The sequence below is a fragment of the Ursus maritimus genome, unplaced genomic scaffold (assembly GCF_017311325.1).
Source record: "Ursus maritimus isolate PB19 unplaced genomic scaffold, ASM1731132v1 scaffold_29, whole genome shotgun sequence".
NCBI classification, from domain to species: Eukaryota; Metazoa; Chordata; class Mammalia; order Carnivora; family Ursidae; genus Ursus; species Ursus maritimus.
In genome coordinates, this window is record NW_024425452.1 from 4,619,674 (window position 1) to 4,644,923 (window position 25,250).

Consider the following 25,250-nt stretch of genomic DNA (forward strand, 5'->3'; position numbering starts at 1 on the left):
ATCAAATCAAGATATGCCATGTCACTCAATGCAAGAAGCCAGAAATCAAGCTAAATAAGCCTTAGGAAAGAAATCTTAATGATTGCAATTTCTCAAAAACAATAAATGTGTTTTTTAAAAGTTCTAAGTTTTTTCTCAACATTCAGCAACACAGTGATTTCAAATACTATCAAAACTAAAGAGTAATTTAAATTAGGCTCATGGAATTATGATGAAACTTGTGAAAAACTGAGAACCTCTCTGTGAAACCTCTGAACTATCCAAGAATATAATCAACCTCAAAGTTCTCTAAATCTAAAACTGAAATAGTAATAAACAACCCATAACACAGATTTGAGCAGGTAATAACTAGAGCAAAAATATTCATGTGATTGTTCATTCTTTTATAGATAAACCAGTACTTATTTTTCAAATACAATACCACTCTAGCATTTTTAACCACATTTGCCCCTTTTGCATATGGCTATTTGAACTATTATCAGACTATTTCATTTTTACTAAAGTACATATTTCCAAGTTAAGTTGTAGAAATTTTATTATTTTTGTTGGCTTTTATCAACCTGAATAAACTTAAAATAATAATGTGTGATGCAGACATATACTTACATCATACTCTGTAGCTCTGCTGCAAAGCTTATAGACTTCCCTGTACTTCTTCCACTACTTGAAGTAGCAGTAGACATTGGGCTGGCTGCAGTATTATTCATCTAAAAAAAGAAAAGAAATAGAGCTTACAAAATGTATTTAACCATAAATAAATGCATGGAAAATGGAAGCAATTATAAATTACTTCAAAGAGTATAGAAAATTTTAAATTTCTAATTTATTCATAAATCTGACTTGTCCATACTTAATGTTCCTTATTAAAATGAAATAGTAAAGAGGGACACCTGGGTGGTACAGTCAGTTAAGCATCCAATTCTTGGTTTCCACTCAGGTGGTGATCTCAGGGTCCTGGGATCAAGCCCCGCCTAGGGCTCAGCTCTCAGCATGGAGTCTGCTTGGGATTCTCTCTCCCTCTCCTTCTGCCCCTCCCCCCACCTACCGCACTCACATGAGCACTCTCTCAAATAAATATATAAATCTTTAAAATGAAACAGTAAAGAGGAAAAAACTGCTTAGTCAAATATGATATCAAAATAGTACTCAAGTGATAAACATTTTAGTACAAATTTTATAATAAATAATAGAAGAAAAAGACCCATTAAAATACTTTAACAGAACTCCAAGGTTTTCAAAATGTGTTCCAGGGACCCCTAAGGTTCATGGGCAGTATTTCAAGGAGCTCCCAGTGGTCCCAAAGCACACCCTCCCAGTTACATCCAGAACCACAGAACAACTCTGATTTTTCTATTTCATGTATTGGGGTTCCAAGTAAGGGTTAACATAAAGAAAGAGTTGCACAGCTGTAAAATACAAAATTAGAAAACCACTGCATAATCTAATTCCCCTTTGAACCAAAAACTAAATTATAAATAATAAAAATACAGTCAATCAGTAGATCAGAAGCATTGTGATTTTTATAATCTCATGGTTAAGTAAATCATCATTTATTTAAAATGTGACTTTTTTCCCCCAATAAAATTAAGTTGATGCATAAGGGGGAAAGTACATGCCAATCTTAATATATGCTATTTTATTTAATGCATGTGGCAGTCCCATAAACAAGAATTAGTGAAAATAACATTAAAATAATGAAAGTAGATAAAAGCCTCAACTATCAGTCGGTAAGTGCTCAGTAAATGTTAGCTATTATTTCATATGTCCATATAAATTTTGCAATATAATTTTCCTTAAAAATGATCTGCAGATTTGAATATATGATAAAATAAAGCAGTACTGCAAACTTTAAGTATACTGTAGTAAACTAGGAGAAGTCAGGAGTCAGACTGCCTGGGTTCAAATCCAAGTTCTGCTACTTTACTAGGACTTTGGGCAAATTACTTAACTTCTTTGTGCTTCAATTCATCTTCAAAATGGGAATGATAAACCCACAGTCTTGGGGTTGTTGAAAGCATTCAATGAACTAATATGTACAAAGCATTCAGAACAGCTCTTAGCACACAGTAAGAAAACAATATTAACTATTATAATTGTACACAAAAAGACCTTAAGAATTCTTTTATTGATCAGCTAAAAGTTTTTATATGACAAATTGAAGTTACTCTTCTTTCACAATTACAAGTCTAAGAAACTTGAATATTTTCACTAAAAGACCTTAATGCAATTCAACAAATATTAAGTAGTTTCCTTATCAAATACTTTTCAATACTGACTTCACTACTGCTAGCAGTTATCCTAGCTCAAAATCTGTCAGTCTTTGACTCCTTCTCCTGCACCCTATAATTTGTAAAAAAAAAAAAAAAAAAAAAAAAAAAAAATTCTACTTTATGTTCTTACATCCTCCCCATCTTGTTCTCCTGTTATGGCCCTCTCTATAAGCACTATTTATAGCTTCTCTCTTTCCATCTCAGTTCATTCTTCACCTTGCTGTGAAATTTATCTTCTTAATACATCCTCTAACCTGACAGCTCCTGTGGGCAATGTAGGCTAAAACTGATACAGGAAACCTGAACCAGGCTTATTCACCAAGCTCTGAGATGGAAGCTCTGGGCTCCATGAAGACGACTGAAAAAACAAAACAAGACAAAACAAAAACCTAAACAAACAAACAAACAAACCTTACTATAAACCACTGCCTGAGATAGGCCATATACAAAGCTTTTGAGAGAAGGCAACGGGACAGAGGTCTGAGATGAGCAGCATGCTGGCTGGTTCGCTCCATCTGGAATATCCCAATATCTTTCTGTGGCAAGGCCAACTATCTTGCCAACATAAGCCTTGGTCTAGTTTGGGGTCCCTAAGGGCCAGGCCAAATGAAAGAGCAGAGAAAGAAAAACCTTTGACTCAAATTGAGCCTGAAAACCAAAATTCTAAAACATATAAAGAAGCTAATGCTATGAAAGACCATCAACTTTTTTTCAATCCTCAATTTTTTTTTCACACAGACTTTTAAAGTAAGTACTTTTTTCTACAAATAATATAGGAAAAGAAGCATCACCGTGAGAACTCAGGTTTAAAAAAAAAAAAAAAAATCACATCCCCAAATCCAAGACTGAGGGCAGAAAGACAGGAACCCAATGACTTCTAGCAACAGTCCGACAGAATCAGGACAGTGATAAAAAAGGAACCTGGCTCTCTCAAGGACCTTAGAAATGGTTTCCCTCGTCCCACCAGAACACTGGCAAAGATATGATGTCCCGGAGAAAACATTAAACTCAAAGTTTATGTATTAACCCCAGCCTCCAAAAACAGTTATAAGTTGACTCACATCAGATTGAAAGACATGCCAGTCTGTGGCACGATCCTGTGACCTAATGTCCCGTGACACTGCTGAAGCAATCTGCCCCTTTTTCATTTTGCAAATCCAGTCACCCTGCTTTAACACTCTCTGAAGAGGAGACACTTCAGAAAGTAAATTTGTATTAAAACCACAGCTCTCTTCAGTTGTCCCCCTACTGCAAATGTTTCACATCAAGAGGATTTATTGGTAAGAGGTAAAAGGTCCCAATCCTAGTTTATTATAACCACGATCATCCTTTCACAGTCAAGTTATTTAATTTTTAAATCAAACAGGTGAATAACATTTTTCTGACATGATGAGCTGATAGCTCATTAAAATGTTTAAAATAATTATTTCCCGTACCCGCATTTTGTTTGATTTAGATAATTAACTTCTTTAGACATAACGTCTTTACACATCAAAGTCCTATCATCCCAATGCTTTATTTCCTTTCTCCTAGACATTAAAAAAAAAGTCAGTTAAAAGCAGAAGCACTCAAGTCAATTTTCTCTAATAAATACATTTAACATGGAACTGAAAACCTACTGTAATCTTCTCAATGGGTTAATGTCCTGCAGTTGTTTTAGCTTTCAATTGAAATGCAGCTGTTTGCCATATTTTACAAAATGAATTCAGATGTGCAGATGGAGACCTAGATTATTTCAACATGCCAGAGTTTAAATATGAACCCAAAGAGTAAGTTCATCTCTGATTAATACTTATATTTAAACCTGATCATTAAGTCAAGAGCCAATACTATGTAACACCTGTAAAATCCTATTCCAGAGTAGAAAAATTGACATCTTTTATTTTAAAATGATGGAATTTAAGGATATACTCTTTCCTTCAAAAAATACACCAAAAAAAATTTTTTAAGTGTAGTAAACATATACATTACAATCGTGAATTAAACAAAAATATAATGAACACACTACCGCGTTTCTCATTATAGCTCATATACTTGGTGTTAAACGACCAAACAAGAAATACCATGAAATTATCTTTGGCTTAAAATACCTCAAAGAGTTGAAACTTTATTACTAGTTATAGCACCATCAAAACAACATAAATATCTGGATCATGAAATCCAACAGTCTACCCATTTATTAAAAGACAATGGAATGTTTTACCATTTCTTCTATTACATCACTGCTGAGGAAAATTAATTCAGCAGACCTGTGTACTGATTCCAAGCATACACAGTTCCAATTCCAATCATTCATAAGCTCAACATCCCACATAATATAAATTAATAGAAAACTGTTACAATCAGAACATTCTCATTTTCCTAGAACTCCAAAGGCAGGAAGCAATTATGGTTAAGCCAACACTATTACACACTACATTCTGGTTCTGTTAAAAAAAAAAAAAAAAACCTCAAGTTACATCATGATGTAAATTTCTCCTGCTGTGAAAAATAACATCAAATGTTCATTCAATCACTGAGAATGTAAAAACTAAAAAAAAAAAATTAAGTGTACAAAATGTTTACACTTCTATACCTAGTATCTGGGATAACACAATGGTAATTCCAACCCATTTATATATGCCCCACTTCAAGTGGACTTCAGATGGTATAAAGCTCAAGAGTCCATACAATTACCTGCTAAAAACAGAAGCAACATACCATGAATAATCCAAAGAACAGATGATTCACATAGAATTTATAACTATTTCGAAATCGATACCAATTTTTCTGAAACTGCTAATTGTTATTTTCATAACTAAAAATCATTTGTATTCACTTATCCCATATCAAATGAGTTCAGACCGAAAATAAGATGCATCAATCATAATAGCACTTCTCACATTACAGCCTTAACTATTTCCTTGTCATCGAACTGCTAACTGCTTAATGACAGGATGCTGTTTATCCTGTCATTCTAATACCTAATATACTGCCTACCACTGCTGATGCTCAGTAAATGTTGCATGAATGATCAAATTACCGAACAGTGTAACAAGGAATACAAAGATAAGAAAGACGTATCTCTGCCATTTACTACTCACAGCCTACTGAAATTAACAGATCAGATATAGTCAATGGAATGAGGTTGGAGATAGTGCACAAGATACTATGAGACAAGAGGAGCAGCTAAGACCCAGTCAATTATTATGAAAAAACTGTCCTGAGATTTATAACACTTGTTACAATCTGAAAATAAAGCATATTAACTGCATTAAACAACACCAAAAAACTGATAAGTGAATAGCACATCCGAACTATCCCGTTGTCACTGGATAACTATAAAATCAAAGTGCAGAAGTTAAAGTGCTTTGGAAATTCTGAAGCACCATAAAAAGCAATATGATAGTAAATATTCTCCCTTACCATTCATTGAGCAATTATTTTTCTTAAAAACTACTGGAACAGGAATAAGTACTTCCTAACCAAAAGCAGTTTGACTCTAATTAGTACGGATAAGCAGCTACAGATTTTCATAAGGAACACCCAATGATCCAAATGACAAGTTATTAGCGATACTGTGAACAGAGAATCACGGTTTTAATGTAATCAAAGGCTTCACACTGATAGACAGAAAAACTCTTCTCTGTGATATATTATACTATTTCCTGGTATATTTTCCCCCACCAAACCGGCTCCACTGTCCAATATTCCCAGTTCTATTAAGAGCAACACTACTCTTCAGTCACAGAAGTTCAAAAAGTCCAAGGCATTTTTGATTCGCCAGCTCCTCTCCTGCCTACATCCAGCCAATCTGCTCCTGGCATATTTTGTTACAATAAAGCAATTATAATGCAATCTCTTCCTTTCCAATCTCACCTTAATAAATACCCCTACTACAGTATGTTTTAAACCCATCTCCCACCTTTCTAATTAATTCTGCCTACAGTCTCCAGAGTACTCATTCTAAATATTTGTTCCTCCTCTACTCATAGCATCTAATATATCTCCTTCACCTGGAGGACAAAACTTTTCTAAAATCAGTCCCACAGGACCTCTGCAGCCTCCTTTCCTATAGCAGTCAAAGCAAACATTCAGTATCTCCCAAACCATCCCAGGTTCTTCCTACTTGCAATACCTTGTGTTTCCTCCCCAAATCCTAGCTGCCTAAAAAAGCCCAACCTAAGCTCCAGATCTCTAAGAAGACTTCCCAGACTGATGATCATCAGTAATTCTCCTTTCCTTGTCATCTAATGTTTTCATTTACTAATTCTTTTGTTTAGCGTTAAATATTTCAGTGCGCACACATCATTTTAGTTTAATAAACTTCCCCAACTGTTGGCAGATGACTGCACCTGCACCACCTCCTTCACAGACAAACGAAAAGCCTTTATTTACTGACTCCCTCTACTTCCCTCTACCCAAGCCACTGCACCTTCTCCTGATTCCCTCCTCTTATACTCAATGCACCTCTTTATATAAAGCCAATATGCACCTAATTCTTTACTGGGCACCTACTACAGACCAAACACTGTTGTAAGAGCTCAGGACACAGTCATGACAGAGCTAGACAAAAAGATGTTATAATGCAGGAGCCGAGCATATGAATATAATACCAGGTAGTGATAAATGCTATGAAAACAAACAAGTTGTTTTCAACCAGGAGGTGACATTTAATAGAAGATCTGAACGAAGCCTAGGAGGGAGCTCTGGAGAACTTCCAGGCAAAAAGAATAGCAAAGTACCAAGATCCTGAGGCCGGTGTGGCTCAAGTGAAGGAAACAAAGGGGAAAAGTAGTAGAAAATAAGGTCTGAGAGTCAGCGAGAGGCCAAATGATATAAAGCACTCTAGGCCATGGAGGTTAAATTTTAATTAAATATAATGTGAAACTATTAAAGAATTGTGAAAAAGGAACAGACTTGAAATATTTTAGGGTTTTTTAAGATTTTTGAGAGAGAAAGAGAGAGCGTGTGTGCATGCACACACAAGCACGGGGGTAGGCAGGGCATGGGCAGGGAGAGATGGAGAGGGGTGGGGGGAAATCCCAAGCCGACTCTTGACTGAGTGCAGAGCCCAACATGGGGCTTGATCTCATGACCCTGAGATCATGACCTGAGCCAAAATCAAGAGCCATCCAGGCACGCCTGAAATATTCTAGGTTTTAAAAAGGTAACTCTCACTGCTGTGACATTATACTATGAAGAAGCAAAGGTACAGGCAAGGACACCAGTCAGAAAGTTACCGAAGCTGTTTAGACAAGAGAGGACAGTGGCCTGAATTAGTGGAACAAGTGGAAATGGTGAGAAGTGGTGAGACTTCTGGCATATATTTTGAAGACAGAGCTGATTGCTGATGGACCAGACAAGAGCAGTCAGGGATGACTCTGAAGTTGACACTGAAGTCTGGGGCCTGAGCAACAGGTTGGATGGCGTACCATTTACTGAGATCGGCAAAACTGAAAAGGAAAAAACAAACAAACCAGGAGTTCAGTTTGAGCCACATTAAGTCTGAGATAACTATTAGACATTCAAGTGGAGATGAAATCCTGTAGAAGTTTTATGACAGATGTTGTAAGGCAGAAAACTGAAATTAGTCACGGTCACAGGGTTGTGCTAAGAAGGATAATTAATACAGTAGAATCTTAAAATAAGGACCAACTAATCTCTCAAGTTCAGTTTCTCCATCTGTCAAGAATAATTTCTGCCTCTCTCAGAGGAGTGTTATAAAGAAGACAGTGGCTACCATGTATCAGGCATTCAAGAAATATATCTGAATTGAAAAGATTATCAGAACATCTATAAACCATGAAAATTCTCAATAGGCAGATAGAAACTGTGCATTTACATATCCTAGTTGGCTACATACGCAATTACTTTTTTTTAACCTACAGATATAGGAGTTCAGTGACAGACTGCTCAGAGACCCGCGAAGTTGTATTATTACGTTTTTCTTCTTTAGTCTCAGTTTAATACAGGTTTCTAGTCCAAGTGCTTTCATATCCAGTACTCTCTTAGGAAGATATTGAGTTTCAAAAAAAATTTTTATTCTTTGCAAAAACAGTTCTTGAAAAGCACTGCAAATGTGCCTACCAAATCATCCTAAAGTACGTAACATTCAAACCCTGACAAAATGGCAAGCTTACATTTCTCATATTAAAACACTGTTGCTTTTACATAAAATATCATTTGAGTGACTTAATGGTTAACTTTTCAGATAAATGCAAAAACTTTTAGTCAATTACATTTTTAATAGTAAGCGTATTTGACAAGGATGCCAAAAAAGGAGCTCTCTTAAACATCAAGATTCTCCACCACTCCAGATTCACATTCTAGAAATACTGAACCTTACAAGGAGTCTATTTAAAATATAAACAAGTCAATAAACTATCTCTTGTGGTTAAAAACACAGTTCATGTGATTAAAAAGAAAAAGGAATTAGAGATTTGCTGTAGGCATGTAAAAAATTGCTGAGGGACGCCTGGGTGGCAAGCGGTTAAGCGTCTGCCTTCGGCTCAGGGCATGATCCCGGCGTTGTGGGATCGAGCCCCACATCAGGCTCCTCTGCTATGAGCCTGCTTCTTCCTCTCCCACTCCCCCTGCTTGTGTTCCCTCTCTCACTGGCTATCTCTATCTCTGCCGAATAAATAAATAAAAATCTTTAAAAAAAAAAATTGTATGACTTTAATCATACAATTATCCTTTAAAAAAAATTGCTGAATTTGTATAAGCATTTCAGAATTTATAAAAGACTTTCACCTGTATTAGTTCACATTTGTTCACACTCACCCTGCAAGGCATGTATTATCCCCTACCAATGAGGAAGGGGAGAGTAAAAACTGGGTAAAGGTCACAAGTCTAACAAAAATCAGGTTTTGATCACAGGTAGCTGATAACCTGAAATATTCTGTCCAGGTACATACGTATTTTTACAAAAATTCACGAATCTCCCATTTTAGTGTCTAAGTTTTTTTCATTTGTAAACAATGCCTATATCCTTTAACACTAAATAATGTGAAATTACTGAGAAATCGGACACATAGTAAGTAGTCAGGGGACTTGTCATTAAGTTATCTTAGAGACTGATGACTTGAAAAGTTCAGGAATTCTTTGCTTAAAAGTAAATCTTAGGCAGATGGATAAACAATTATAATACACAAAACTATAACTATACAAATTGGCGGGAGGGGGACCAAAGACATCTGAGGTTCAGAACTACAGTTTGAAAAAAACTAATGTCATCCAAATCCCTCATTTTTCAGGTGAGGAAACTGAAGTCCAGAGGGGTTTCTTGAACTGTCCAAAGACACATCACTATTTAGTGATACAGCTGGGACTAAAACTTGAGGTCCCCTGACTTCTGGTCCAGAGTTCTTTCTACTATCCCACAAGGAACATACAAATAAAAGTTGATCATAAGTAACTCACAAGACCTCCACAATGTGTTTGTCATAGTGAACTTTGTTGTGAAATATCTGTCTATGCCGACTCACAGTTTAGCAGTAAATAGCTGGGCTCTGGAGTTCAAACACAGGCTCAAACACTTACCGTGTGACTTTGGGCAAGTCACATCACCTCCCTGCCTCAGTTCCCTCATCTTTAAAATGCAGGTTAAAAATATACTCCTCCTGTAGATTACATGAAGTAATATATATAAAGCACTCAGGACAGTGCTTGGTACGTAGAAAGCACTCAGTTCATGATCGTGATGAAGAAGAAGAAGAAGAATCCAAGCAAAATTACAGTTTCTTAAAAACATATCACAAAGTATTATCATTAAACATATATATTCTCAGAGAAAGAATGTTATGATTAGGAGTACTCCTTTAAAGATCCAGAAGCAAATAATATGAAGTGAAATATACAATCTTCAGTCATTTAAGACCTCTATAGCATTTAAAACAGCAAGAGTACGCTTCAAGATTTTAAAATAATTTATATTTGTATAGTATTTTGCATTTAGAAGTACACTCACGTAAATTACTTCAATTTACTGTCCTATGAATTTATTGAACAACAATTTTTTTCAGCAGCTACTACATACCATGTGCCAGATAGCATGCTCTTTCCATATTCATTACCTTATTTAACCTTCAATATCCACTAGCAGCCAGATATTATCAAAGGCAGTATAATGCCGAAAACCTAACAGATCCATTCTAGAAAGTAAGAGGCTCATTGGTATCACCTATTGAGTGGGAATGACATGTTTGGATAAATAAATGAGATAAGCATTTAGCACAGTAGATGGAATACATCAAATGCCCACGAAAATGTTGGGTCTTCCTTAGCAGTAGTATGTAGTTGTTTTGTGTAGAAAATATATCACAGGCACCTAGGGTGGCTTAGTCGGTTAAGCATCCACTCTTGGTTTCAGTTCAGGTCATGATCTCAGGGTCCTGGGAACGAGTCAGGCTCCTTGCTCATTGTGGAGTCTGCTTAGCATTCTCTCTCCCACTGTCCCTCCCCCCCTAAAATAATCTTGGGGGAAAAAAAGAAAGAAAGAAAATATATTGCAAATCAGTAAAGCACCAATACCATGATTTACAGTACTGTTAAAAAGAGCAACCTCGGGTAGTGCCTAGTATGCTGTTTTACAAATAAAACCATACAACAATTTTTGCAGATTTAAGGTCAGTCTTCACTAGAGGTAGTAGGATGAAAAGCTGAGACAAAACCGATAATATAATAAAATGTCTGTAAAGCAAGACAATTTGTGTAATTCTCTTCTGAAGTCTTCAACAATCCTGTGAGAAGACTGGGATGAGTTGAGATACTAATTCCATTTTACAGAAAAAACTGATACTCAGAAGTTAAATACCTTAACTGAAGTCACAAAGAGAGAATATGGTAGAGAAGGACTAAACTTAGGTTTTCAGAATTAGTTTTAAGTACTTCTTTGCACCTATCCACAATGTATCTCAGGACATCAATAACTCTTCCAGATCTTTTATTCAATAAACTTAAGGGACACCTGGGTGGCTCAGCTGGTTAAGTATATGCCCTTGGCTCAGGTCATGATCCCAGGGTCCTTGCTCAGCAGGGAGTCTGCTTCTCCCTCTCCCTCTGCCTGCCGCATCCCCTGCTTGTGCTCTCTCTCTGTGTCAAATAAATAAAATATTTTTAAAAAATCAATAAACTTAAGGCTAAAACAACTAATATTTATTGAGCACTTACTTCCTATGTGCTTTGCTGTAAGGAACACATCACATGGATTACCTCCTTTAATCCTCAGCAGAGTAAGGACTCAAACCAAGTGTTTGACCCTCAATAAAACATTTTACCTACCACAGTATAAATTAATACAATAAGGCATTTGACTGAAGTATTTTTCTTTACTATTTAAGTGAACTATAAGCAAAATCCTTCTTGAACATTTTAAATACATACTAGAAGATTTCTGACCAACTTCACTATTCAACTTCACCATAAAATAAAATGGGTATCATTTTCAACAAGAATACTCAGTCTTCTGATTTGATTGACATGGTCTGACTTTCTTTGCAGCTTCCTACACCAAAAGATCATTTTTGTAGGAAAAAACTAAAATCAAGCTGCCCAAGATATCCATTCAATAGAAGGAGAGAAGCAACAATTTGTAATTACCAGCAGCTTAAATGGACAGGTCACTTGCTGGCCTTATTCCAGATATCTTATCTATTATTTAAGCACACAAGCAACAATTCTCTCAATATTTTAGTACATTTGTGAGACTGCAATATGGTTAATCCTCCTAGAATTACATATTGCAAATTTCAACAAGAATAAAAGTAGGCTGATCATATTTTTATGTGGCGCTAACTGGGACATTTTTTATATGAAAGGGACTCTATTAATAATTATGCCAGGACAAACAGGCCCTAAACAATGACTGTGGCAGGAAGATGGGCTATACAATCACGCTGTATAAGACCAACCCATTTTGATTTGTATGTTATAGGCTATTCTCTGTATATTGCTTAATCCATGAGCTTTAAGTTTTTGGCCCAGATCTAACAATTATCTTCAGCCTTGAGACTAAGGACACCACTTTACAGCCACCAGGCCAGAGTGAAGGATGTTATCTATAAAAAAGTTTTTTTTAAGTCTTATTTTCAAGCTTAACTTTATAGACATTTGCTTAAAAAAGAAAAAAACATAAATCAAAGAAAGAAATCTTACAAATATCACCAAGTTTCAGACTATCTCTTCAAAAGTTTTGAATACCAATAACCACAAAACTATTTCTAAAATGGTCCAAAGCTGGGGCACTTGGGTGGCTCAGACAGTTAAGTGTCCGCCTTCCACTCAGGTCATGATCTCAGAGTCCTAGAATCAAGTCCCAGGTCAGGCTCCTGCTCAGCGGGGAGACTGCTTCCCTTCTCCCTCTGCTCGTCTCCCCCACCTCCTTAGAGCTCTCTCTCAAAATCTTTAAAAAATAAAATAAAATGGCCCAATGCTCAAGGTTACTACTAGAAACTATCAACTTGCTTTATTATACAAAAGTTATAAAACAAAAAAACCACCATCTTTCAAATGGAAAAAAACTTCAGGAATAAAAAAGTTGAAGTCTTCACTAAACCTAACCAAAATGATAAAAGATAGTGAAAATCCATGGTCACAATACAGTACAATAATGATTAAAGGAAATGCCGGATAGTATTGCTATGGCTCTCCAGATGAATCTGGCATCAGCTGTACAACCTAAGGAGTCAAAAGAATGATTTGCTTTAATTTGTCAAGCTGTAAATAAATACTAACAGACCCATGCTTTGAACTATAGTTTTTGAGCAAAAGGCATTATTTGAATATAATGATCCCCTAAGGCAATAAATGTTCCAAGAGTTGTCTTCTTTGACTTAAAACTCAACCAAATCAAGAATTGGAAGGGATCTCAAAGTCTAAATTCTAAGCTTACATTGTCCAATAAGTCAGTGACCAGCCACTTGTGGTTATTTGTATTTAAATTAAACAAAATTTAAAATTAAGTTCCTCCGTGCACTATCCACATTTCAAGTGCTCGAAAGCCACCTGAGGCTAGTGGATACCTTATTAGTACAGCACAGATTACAGAATATTTCAATCATGGCAGAAAGTTCTACAATATTGGACATTGCTGCTCTAGATATAGGCTGCTCAAGATCTTTGCTTGAATATTCCCAGAGATAAGAAACTTGCAATAATGAATGAAGTCCAATGAACTGCATTCTCTTTTTGCAAAGTACCATCAAAAAACTGTTCTCATATTCAGTCTAATCCAGTCTCTCTGAAACATCCACCAGAAATTCCAGGAGTTCCGTCCTCAATTTGGTCGTCAAGTAAATCTCTGCAAGGCTAACTCAATTCTATTTCCAAAGTTCTGACTCCTAACATACACTAAAACCCTAGGTCCTTTCCTCCCATATAAATATACACTAACTTCTTTCAAACGACAGTTCAAAGTTTGTATAAGCCTCACGAAGGTATGCTAATTTATTCACGTGTACATTAATAACACATGTTAGTGTCGTCTCCGAGTGTCAGATATCACATTCCACTATTCCTATAAATCTACTCTCGATTATCGGACCTTCAAGCGTCTTGATTTTTAACTTAGAGAACAAGTTCACAGTCATTCTGAGTTTTTTAAAACATGGAGACTAATATTAATTACACTTAACATGTAATTGATCAGTGCCCGGTGCTGTATTACCTCATAATCCTGACAGCTCTGAGCCAGGCTATTACTACCCCCATTTACAGACCGGAACACCGAGCCAAACGCGGGCTAAATCATTTCCCTAGGGGGTCACAGACGTGGGCATAGCCCACAGAGAACAGCTTAGCTTTTCGTTTTCCCGGATGCTACACTTTTCCTAACGCTACTTAACGCTTCTTCCACCCGGCCCATAAAGCAATTTCCTTCTTTAAAGATTCTTCCCAGCAAAACACTAGCTACGGGACGCGCGAAAGGTGCCTAACACACCCCAGCCACGCCAGCTCGCGCTCGCCTGCCCAGCTCCCCTCGCCCCACGCCCACCCGCCGACGGGGAGGAGTCAAGAGCCAGCTCCACGCTCGGCGGGAGGACCGGGTGCCGAGCCCGGCCAGCGCCTCACACGACCGTCCTCCCTTCAGCCTTTGAGCGCAAACGCCCATTCCTCCCCCGCGGCCGCCCTTGGGCAGGGGCCAGGGCGGGGCCGGGGCCCAGAGACGCGGGGCTCGCCGCGCGCCGTCCCTCCCGGTTCGCAGATCTCTCCCCGCCCGCCCCGCACCGCCCCCCGCACCCCCTACAACCTCTGCTTTAAGAACACTTGTAGGCACGGCTGCGCGTCCCGCGTGGAGAATGTGGGGAGAGATGGTGCGGTTTCTGCTGCGGCGGCCCGGGACACGCTTGGAAAGGGGCGGGGTGGAGGGCTGAGAGTGTAGAAAGGGAGAAGGTGCCTCGGCCGGGGCAGGGGTGGGGGGGCACAAAATGGCGTGAGCCCGACTCTCCGTGGGGCGGGGGCTGCGGAGACGGAGGAAGGAGCGCTGCAGACGCCCCCACCACTAGCGGCGCGGGCGCTGACGCATGCGCGCTCGGCCAGGTGGCCGTGGTCTCCTTTCCCGAGCAAGCCACTTCCGCCACGCTCGCCGGGGGGCGGGGCGTCGTGGAACGCACCCGCAGCCGCTTTCCCTGCGGCGGGCCACCCTGATCCGGGCGGGGGGCCTGGCAGCGGGGCCTGCTGGGAGAGGAGTGGAGTTAAGCTGAGAATCGAAGGGTGTTCCAGGGCCAGGCCGTTCTTTAAGAATGGAGCTGAGAGGGCTAGGGTTTTCGAGCGGTTGGGTGACCTACACTGGATTTGTGTTCGGCTTCAGGGCAGAGGTTGGCCTGTGTAAGTTTCTGTCTAGGAACTGCGGTGAATCGGGGTCTTAACCGGATTGTGCTTTTAGAATAGGGAAGGGAAGCAGATCAAAAAGACCCGCTCCCCCAAGGGACCTCAGTGCCGGGGTGTTTCCGGGACCCTGAGACTCCATCTCTTCCGCAGGCTCCCTAACACCACCACTCACTGCCTCTGCAGCAAATCGTTGGAGACGCGGTGCGAGAAGATGGTCCACGATGAATGCCCCTAACTCCCCCCGCCAGACTCCTTTTACCAAGTTCAGGCATTTAACGACCACGTTTTTACAATTGAACTCTTTTTCTGTATCAAAGGGTGGTTTGGTGGTGGTGGTGGTTGTTTCTGGATGATCCTATTTTTATTTTTCCTTAGGATTTTGGCCTGTTCCTCCTTTTTAAATCTTGCACCCCCACTATTGAGCTGTCTGTCCTGTGCCCTCAATTTGAGTGATACGGATGTAGTTCTTTAATACAATAGTCAATTACTTCAGTATATGAAGGCTTGTTATTTATGTTTTCCACATTATTTTCAGCTGTTTAGGAAAGAAAACAGTTATCCATGCTTACATCCACTCCTGTGACATCAAATATTATAAAGTATTTCACAGAAATTCAACGACTAACCTTCAAGTCTTTTAAAGCATTGTAGCTTCAGTTATTTTCTTGCCTATGAATATTTGTGTTCTGACATAATCTTTTCTCCCTAATTGCTTACATTTTTTAAAATAGCAACTTATTTGAATATTTCCTCTGGGTCATAGTTGAGTCTACTATTAATTTTGTGTTTACTTCTCTTTAATCTCCCCAACACTTTACTATTTGCCAAAACTTAAATTTCCAAAATAATAAATATATGTATGATGTAAAACCTAATCATAATGTGTAAATCAGGGCTTAATGCCATGCTGGGCAAAGTGTAGAGAATAAGGAAAGGAAAGTAACAGAATTGTTGTAATTTCTTACAAAAGAAAACCGATTTATACAGTAGTTGAAAAGCCCTTTCAAGTATGTTACCAAGAAAATAATTAGGAGAAAATGAAGAGAAAAATTGATATTACATCTAAGGAAATACAACCCGAACCAGATCCTTTCAATTAAAATTACATTCAGTTAATGTTGCCATCCTACTTGCATGGGAGTTTTACCTGTATCACGTGGAGGCCAGATTTGACCTAGCTTTTCAGAATAGAACCCAGATCTTCTTACTCTCAGGCTACTGGTGTCTAACCTACATATAATCATACACAACAGGAGTTAATGAAAGTGAACCATGGAGAACGGAAACTGAATTAAATAAGGCACTGGTAGAAGGAACTCAAAAATTCACTCTTAGGAAATTGCGAATTGTGCTGTTGGCAGAGATCTTAGCTTTGAAGTTACATGTGTTATCCTAGTGTTCCTACCTCCTGGAATCTATTAAAATCCATTTAAAAAATTTGATTAGCCATAATTTTGTTTGTAGTTTGAGAGCACTGCTGTACACAAAGGGTCAAAATATCTTCCATTAGATTAATATCAAGTATCCAAAACTATCGAGGCTACTAGGGTATCTTAATTATAACAAAGCTAAAACAATGAAGCTGTTGCTGAAATTAAGACATTCACGACTACCACCTCTCAGAAAAATACATGATTTCCAAAGCATGTGGAGAAAATGCCAGGAGACCAAGTGAATGCATCACACCACAAAAATGTCTCTATCCCCTAAACAGAGCTGTTAAAGGAAAATGAAGCATTGTTACCATAGACTTTCACATTCTTCTGGCATAATAACCTTCATATAGAGTCACTAGTGAAAAAAAGAAAGTGCAGATATCTGAGTAAAAATGCCTCTTGGCATCCTACAAATGATTAGGTTAGGCAATGAAAGAAACCCTAATTCTCCAGATAGCAGAAGCTATGCCTAATATAGAAACATCTCTATGATGAAGTGGTCTCTTCTCCTCATGTGGATATCATAGAGACAGTACACTTCAGGTGACCTGCAAATTCTTATTCTTTTGTGATCCATGACTCTTATTTATTAGGATGTCTGAAGGAAGCTCTTTCTTTTCTTATTTATCAATTATTTTGTTCTTTGGTTCTCTCTGCCTTCGATTTCCAAATAGTGGCTTATAAAGTCACCATGGAAATAAACTGGGTAGAACTGCATATTGTTTGGAACTGCAGATTGCAATTGTTGCTTTATTCAATTAATTTGCTGATATTAAAAACTATTTTTCAATTCCAGCTTCCTTTACTTTTAGAGTAAGTTGTTCTGAGCAAAAAGATTACTCAGTTCTGTGGTACCCGGGCAAGTTATTTAGCATTGTTGGGCCTCCGTTTTCATGTCTATAAAAGAAGGTAATCAAACCAAATGAATGAAAGCCTTGTAGCTCTAAAATTCTATGCTCCTTTAAAAGGAACGACCTAAGAATGGATGTTAAAATGGTAAAAATAATTTCAGCATTCAATATATTTGTGCTACCCCAAAGTACAGAATATTCAAGGCTCTCGCTGTAGGCTGACATGGATGTTCAACTGATATTATGCACTTCAAAAAAAAGACCAAAATGAAAAATATACACTAATCAAACCTATTGAAATACAGGAGGGGGGTTGCATCACATAATTATTCAAGGTGTAATCAAATTGGCTTCCCATACCTTCCAAACTACATTCATAGATTTCAAATTAAAAAGAGCAATACAGTGATGAGAGAAGAATTGTTAAGAATTCTGAGCAGCAGGGGCGCCTGGGTAGCGCAGTCGTTAAAGCCTCTGCCTTCGGCTCAGGGCATGATCCCGGCATTCCGGGATCGAGTCCCACATCGGGCTCCTCCGCTGGGAGCCTGCTTCTTCCTCTCTCACTCGCCTGCTGTGTTCCCTCTCTCTGTCACATAAATAAAAATAAAATCTTTAAAAAAAAAAAAAAATTCTGAGCAGCAGGGCGCCTGGGTGGCGCAGTGGTTAAGCGGCTGCCTTCGGCTCAGGGTGTGATACTGGAGTTCTGGGATCAAACCCCACATCAGGCTCCTCTGCTGGGAGCCTGCTTCTTCCTCTCACACTCCCCCTGCTTGTGTTCCCTCTCTCGCTGGCTGTCTCTCTCTGTCAAATAAATAAATAAAATCTTTAAAAAAAAAAAAAAGAATTCTGAGCGGCTTGTAGAACTGCAATCATGATCCATCCTCTTAGGGACCTCTCGTTGCAGATTTAACACTCCACGATCTTTAAAATTAGTCTTTGGTTGCTGAAAAAATGATCATGGTTTCAAATTTAGAGTGGGAAAGGAATCATAGACTATCAGGGTTTCAAAGAGCCCCTGAACTTTCTAGACACGTGGAAACTTAGCTGCTTTCATTCCCATGGAATCCAATATATAATCCTCTCGTTCTGGAAACAAACAACTGCATTTCTCCCCTCAAAGGTAAGGTCTATTCACTGAGTGTAGGTGATGGGTGCTTATTGTGTTCATTCAACAAATAATTATTGTAGGCCTACCATGTGCCCGACATTATTCTAGGAGCTGCAGATATGGCAGTGAACAAAACAGACAAAAATCTATGCCTTTATCAAACATAGTAGGAGTAGTTGAACAATAAACTAAATAAACATCTAAATAAAATAATATGTTAGAAAGCCATGGATGTAACAGGACAGGGGGGGGAATTTTATACAGCAGGGAAGGGATAAAGAATGAGACAAAGTACTGGTGGAATAGGAGAATTGTTCATTTTTAAATTGGGCAAGCAGGGTAGGCCTCACTGAGAAAGCGGCATTTGAATAATAACTTGGTGAAGATAAAGAGGGTAGCTGCAAATATCTAAAGAAAGAGATATCTGCAGGTATCCGAGGCGGTGCAAACAACCCAGGGCCCTGAATTGGAAACAAGCCTAGTAAGTTGCAGGAAGTGGCCAGAGGCCATTTTACCTGAAAAACAATGACCCAGAATAAAAAAAGAAAGAAAGACAGAAAAAAAGAAATAGTATAATGTGAGGTCACAGAGGTACTAGGAGGCCAGGTGGTATAAGGCCTATGTGCCTAGGGCAGGGAGGATGGTAGCAGAAGATTGACAGGATGTAGTTTAGGTTTTAAAACAATTACTCTGGCTGCCAGGTTAAAAATAGTCTGTAGAGCACAGGTCTCACTGCAGTAACCAAGGCAAGAAGTGATGGTACCTTGCACTAGGGTTATTACGGTAGACTCCATAAGACCTAGTTAAATTCTGGCTATAATTTCAAAATCAGTATGATTTCCTGACAGATTGGATTGGGGGTTCTGGAGAAAGAGAGGCATAAAGGATGACCAAAGTGTTCTGGGAAACTGGAAAAATGAATTTGCCATAACTGAAATGGGAAAAAGTGGGGATGGATAGGTTGGGTAGGTGTAAGAGATCAAGGATCCCCTTTTGGGCATAAATAAGTAAGTACAATGTTTCTATGATCTATTGTTTTGCCATCCCATCATAAGTAAATTCTTATGGAAATGAAGAAAAGTTCGCATCCGTAAACTTCTTTAATAATTATTGAATTAATTTCTAATCCTGCTCACATAATAGAGGCCCATCTAGACCTGTATAACATGTCAAGGAATATCTTACTTTTGTTTTAAGAAGATGTGAAGTCAGCTCAACATCCCCTTGTTAAAAAAAATAAAAACCAAAAACAAACAAAAACCCTTTCCTTTGCTGTTTTTCTATCAATACCTAGCAGCAAGGTGGGGAATTCAGTTGACACAAATATTCAGAACATCCAGCTCCTCAAAGCATTTTCACTGAAATATTTAGATGTAAAACTGGACCTATTTCAGTGAATTATTTGAATAACTGTCTCCATTTGCTATTACACATATGCGCTTCTTTTTCTTTTTTTTTTAATTATGCATGGAAACAGTGCCAAAACTTAATCAGTGCCATGAGTGAAATATACGACAGTATGGCTAATGCAACCTGCTATTCCTGGTTCACACTCTGTAGCTAGATGCAGTTAGCCTATTTTGATTAAGGAATGCTCAGAACAATTCTTAGTGATCGGGAAACTATGCCAGCAGATTTGATTAAGTTATTTTAGCTTTAGTTTTAGTTTTTTTTTTTTTTAAAGATGCAGCTTAGGCCATATTTTCTCTTTACAGAATATGTTTAAGACAACTTCAATAACTCAGTCAGGTATAGTACAAAATATATGGGCTTTGGTGCCACTTATAAGCCATGATGTCCTGGACAAATTTTTCAGCTTCTCAAAAAAATAAGTGTCCTCCACTATAAAATAGGGATAAGGATATCTATGTGGTAAGTTTATTATCAGGACTTAAATGAAAAGTTCTTGACACTTTGAAAATGTTTGGTAATTTATAGTTACTGTTGTTTTCCAGTTTTTAATGAGCTATTGAGTAATCTTTATGATGTTTATATTTTTGGTATATTAGACATGGGAATAAATGAAACAGGAGATCCTATCTCAAGTATTAGTGTTTTACCTTTTCTGAATTCAATAAATATATGTCAGTATGACAATTATTCTTTTATTTAATTTAATGAGGACCCTTAAGTATATCAGCCATTGTTAGGTCTTGGAGATATAATGACAACAAAGAGTTTCTGACCTCAAAATGACTTCTTACTGATAAATTTAGGAGAGACGAAGTTGTACAAACAAGAGTAAAGTCACCATGATAGTATGTAACACAAATATTAGCTGAGCTCTCCCTGACTTTTAAGCTGTAGGTTAAAACTGGATTGAGCAACGATTCCACCTCATTTGCAAGCCCAACAGCCAACTCAGAGTCTCTTCGTATTTCTGGGGAGCTAATGTTCTCATGGTCCCCTCTAGCTCTGAACTTCCACTTATGCTAAATTAATGATGTTCATGGATGAGCTTCCAACTGTCCTTATTCCACAAACAGCCACTCAGATGTAGAACTTAGCCCTCTTCCTAGATTTCACCCAAAAGCATCTTCACAAAGCTTTGTGTGGGGACAGCAAATAGAAGACGACAGGTAGGATAAATACTAAAGCAGTAGAATTTATAGGACTTAGTGACTGGTAACGTATGAGGATGGAAGCAAGGAAAGAGAGGGAACTCAAGGACGATTCCAAGTTTTCTCAACTTAGTAAGTGGCAAGTTGAACATTTTGAGTTTAGAGTGGTCATATAAATATTCAGGTGGCTACCATCAACAGTCAACTAGACTATTCAGGTGCAATGGTGGAGATAGAACCTAGACTAAAGTCTGGAGCTCAAGAGAGTTAAATGGCCATTTAGATTTGGGAACCAGCAGCACACAGCATACAGCATTCTAGACACATCACTCAGATGTGGAATTTAGCCCTATTCCTAGATTTGGCCTAAGAACATTCTCATAAGCATCTATGTGGGCACAACTGAAGCCAAGGAAAACAATGAATTGCCCAAGAAAGCATGCATAGAAGAAAGAGAAGCAAGCCAAAGATTAGATTCCAGGTACCTACATTCAATGGGAAAGGGAGAGTAAGAACCTACAAAGAACACTGAGATGGTAGTGGTGTCATAGAAACCAGAAGACCTTCAGAGAGAGAGATGAATGGCGCTAAAATGAGAATTGGTGTTGACTGTGCTTGGCCAGTTCAAAGTCACCTTGGGCAAAGCAGCATCAATAGAGTGGTAGGATTAGAAACTTGGTTGTAGTGACTTGAGAAGAGTAAATAAGGAAATTGAAAAATCAAATATGTTTTTCTTCCCAAGAACATGTCCTATGAAAAAGAAAGAGGTTGGAGGAGAAACATTTAGGGTCACAGGACAGGTTTTCAAATATCAAGGACTTGAGCTTGTTTATAAGCTTTGGAGAAGAAGCTGGTAGAGGGAAAGCTTGAACACTTGATATAGAAGAGGGCCAATTACAAAACCTCTAGGAAGCAAACATGGAATTCAATCCTGGATGAGACTGGATGGTTTTTGATCAAGAGTCCAGGAAGTAGGCCCGAAAATGGAAAAGGGATAGAATGGAGGAAAGGAATAAGAACTTGAGGTAGTGGGGCGCCTGGGTGGCACAGCGGTTAAGCGTCTGCCTTCAGCTCAGGGCGTGATCCCGGCGTTATGGGATCGAGCCCCACATCAGGCTCTTCTGCTATGAGCCTGCTTCTTCCTCTCCCACTCCCCCTGCTTGTGTTCCCTCTCTCGCTGGCTGTCTCTATCTCTGTCAAATAAATAAATAAAATATTTAAAAAAAAAAAAAAAGAACTTGAGGTAGTTCACACTCAATGACCCAAATTTCCCTGTAATGTAGGAAATGGACGTGCTGAAAATTGGGGATGATGCTGTAAGATTGGTATGAGGTGATAAAGTTTTGTTGAACCACTGTGGGGAATAAAACAGAAATAACCAAGGGCTCGTTAAATTGAAGATAGATCAAGGTATAGAATGGAGGGTCCTCAAAGCATGGTTGCAGTGTCTACTTCTTGTTAGAAATGCAGATTTGGGTCCCACTCCATACCCCCAGAATCAGAAACTGGAGGTGGAGTTCAACATCAATCTTTTTTAACAAGCCCTCCAGGTAATCGCCTCCCAGTGATTCTGAGATTCCGTAATGTTTGAGAACAACTTCTATGGAACTTGTGACTTCCCCCAATAAACCGGCAAATGATAAGGCACAAATTATGCTACTTGACCACATTCTAGTAATCTTTGGTCATTTTCTTTATTACGGTAAAATATATTCAGAACAATATCCTTAAGGATTTAAAAAATTCTGCTCGTTTCTCTTCGGAAATGGGTGTCCTACAAGATTTAAAAATATGAACGAAGAGAATCTTTTATTTCAAGTTTTACAGAGAAAATACTGTAAAACATTTTTGCTTTTCTACTCAATTTCCACATTTATGATAGAGAAATAATACAATGGCTGTTTACTGCATCAAAAGTATTCACTAACTTGCTCTACAGCAGCAGTTCTCAAATTATGCTCCTGCACCTGTATCATCCCATTCTAACGAAATAATAGTAGTCATTTCTCAGTTCATGTGAAGAAAGGTAATGACTTAAATTTTCTTAATTTTAAGTTATTCTCCAATAAGGGGGGCACCTGGGTTGCTCAGTCAGTGGGTTAAGCATTTGCCTTCAGCTCAGATCATAATCCCAGGGTGCTGGGATCAAGCCCTGGGTCAGGGCTCCCTGCTCAGCAGGGAAACTGCTTCTCCCTCACCCTCTCCCCCCAGCTTGTGCCCTCTCTCTCTCTCTCAAATAAATAAGTAAAATCCTAAAAAAAAAAAAAAAATTTTTCTTAAACCTTTGGCCCTCACAACTGCTTATTTTGCAACAAATGCTAATAGATTACAAAATAAGGGAACAAATAGCCAATGAATAGTAGTGAAATTTGAAGTTAGCTAGACATGGTTATTTCAATAGTTTCTTTATAATTAGACACATGATCATGACTGAGTTTTATATTACACACCAGTAATATGGATATTTTCTACTACCATTGTTCCAACAATGTTGCCTTTGCTCAAATAGTTTGGAACTATTTTCAGGATCTGGGAGATATTCTTTTGAATGCTCTAAACAATGGGAAAGCCAACAGTCATGGTCTATAAGGATCTTAAAGATTTATTTTACAGCCAAATAGGTAGGTGGTTGATCAGGTTGATTTATCCACATGTGCCTTGCTTTAAGAAATATGACATAATATGTGGAAATCCATATTCACAATCCATTGGTACACATATGAGACACTCCGCAATTATTTACAGATAAGACTAACCTCTGAAAGTTAATTGTGCAATAAGTAAATGATGAATCACAGAAAGGACATAGATCCAAGCCAACAAGCCTTAATTATAACCTGGTTAAATACTATGTAAATAAGAAGAAAGGTTTGTTAATCATAAAACAGAAAAATAGCAAAATTAGGGGAGCCTAGGTGGCTCAGTCGTTAAGCATCTGCCTTTGGCTCAGGGTGTGATCCCGGCGTTATGGGATCGAGCCCCACATCAGGCTCCTCCGCTGGGAGGCTGCTTCTTCCCCTCCCACTCCCCCTGCTTGTGTTCCCTCTTTCACTGGCTGTCTCTCTCTCTGTGTGTCAAATAAATAAATAAAATTAAAAAAAAAGAAATAACAAAATTAGAACAAATTGGCATAGTACATTCCTATGCTGTGTTGGTGAGTGGGAAAAAGATAAATGGGTCAAGCTATCAGTGTCCTAATATCATTCAAGAATTCAAATTAGGTAGCTAACTTCCCTTATCCTGATTCTGTTGTGACCGGCAATCTTTACATAATTTGGCTTCCATGAAGCTTCCCAAATAATATGATGACCAGGCTGATAGGAGGTTCATGCCCCCCAACAGTTATATTTCCTCGTTGCCAATCAGTAACTCAGCATTTTGGTTTTTATGCTGGGTCTCTTCTGAGTTAGAGTGAGTCAGCTCTCGAACAGTGATAATGTTGCCTGTTGAGGGTCAGGAAGCCAAACCCCGAACTTCAACTCCAACTCTGAAGAGGCTTAGACAGCCTTCCTTGGCAGCCCCCCAACCTGGAAACCTGCCTTTTTTCTGAACGACTACAGGAAACAGATCAGTTAGCGTGTGCTTATTCACTTCATAAAAGAATCATTTGCTTTATGAAAAGATTTTAAAACACGGAACTTAAAGTGGATGAGAAACTGAGAGATGACTTTTGAATTCAGTCAGAAATTCTTTAATGTTAGCACAATTCATCTTGATGGTGTGGCAGGGCTGTAAACATGAAGGTATTGAGCAATCACACATTTGAGAAGCTTAGCAATTAAAGGAAGAAAGGAAAGAAGCAGAAGGTGGAAAGGGTAGTTGGGTAAATGGAAAGAGGTCCCGTTGTTTTGTTGTTGACTACACCCCACACACCAGAAAACGACACTAGATTGGGGGAAAAAGAGAACGAACCAATGGAAATAGATATGAGAGTCCTTGGGTAGAAGAAGGTTGAGTGGGGATCCGGAGGGGATCCTTTCACTGAATAGTCCTTGGTAGAAGGGGGTGGAGTGGGGGGATCCTCCTTGGGTAGAGGGGGATCCAATGGGGATCCTTCCACTGAAAGTCTTTGGGTAGAAGGGGTTTGAGTAGGTATCCTCCCTAAGAAGATTCGGTCTGTGGGGCAAACTCCTTCAAAAATTAGTCTGAAATACAACATTTAGGCCCTTCTCTCAAATGCATAACTTTATTACTGCAGAAGGGCTTCAGACTCT

The 25,250-nt window shown here is 38.5% G+C and overlaps 1 protein-coding gene across 3 annotated transcripts in view; it reads right to left on the reverse strand.

Moving 5' to 3' along the window:
- The window catches only part of SUPT3H (SPT3 homolog, SAGA and STAGA complex component), a 535,848-nt gene extending 521,059 nt beyond the window's left edge, over nucleotides 1-14,789 (reverse strand). The window contains exons 1-2 of one of the 3 annotated variants that reach the window (XM_040643551.1): nucleotides 14,500-14,788; nucleotides 607-707 (exon numbers count right to left, since the gene is read on the reverse strand). In XM_040643551.1, the coding sequence (XP_040499485.1) occupies nucleotides 607-707 (101 nt within the window). In that variant the 5' untranslated portion in view covers nucleotides 14,500-14,788. Of the gene's footprint in view, nucleotides 1-606; nucleotides 708-14,499 lie in introns of all 3 variants that reach the window. The other 2 variants (XM_040643550.1, XM_040643552.1) reach the window with 2 other exon arrangements.
- Between the last annotated feature and the right edge of the window lie 10,461 nt (nucleotides 14,790-25,250).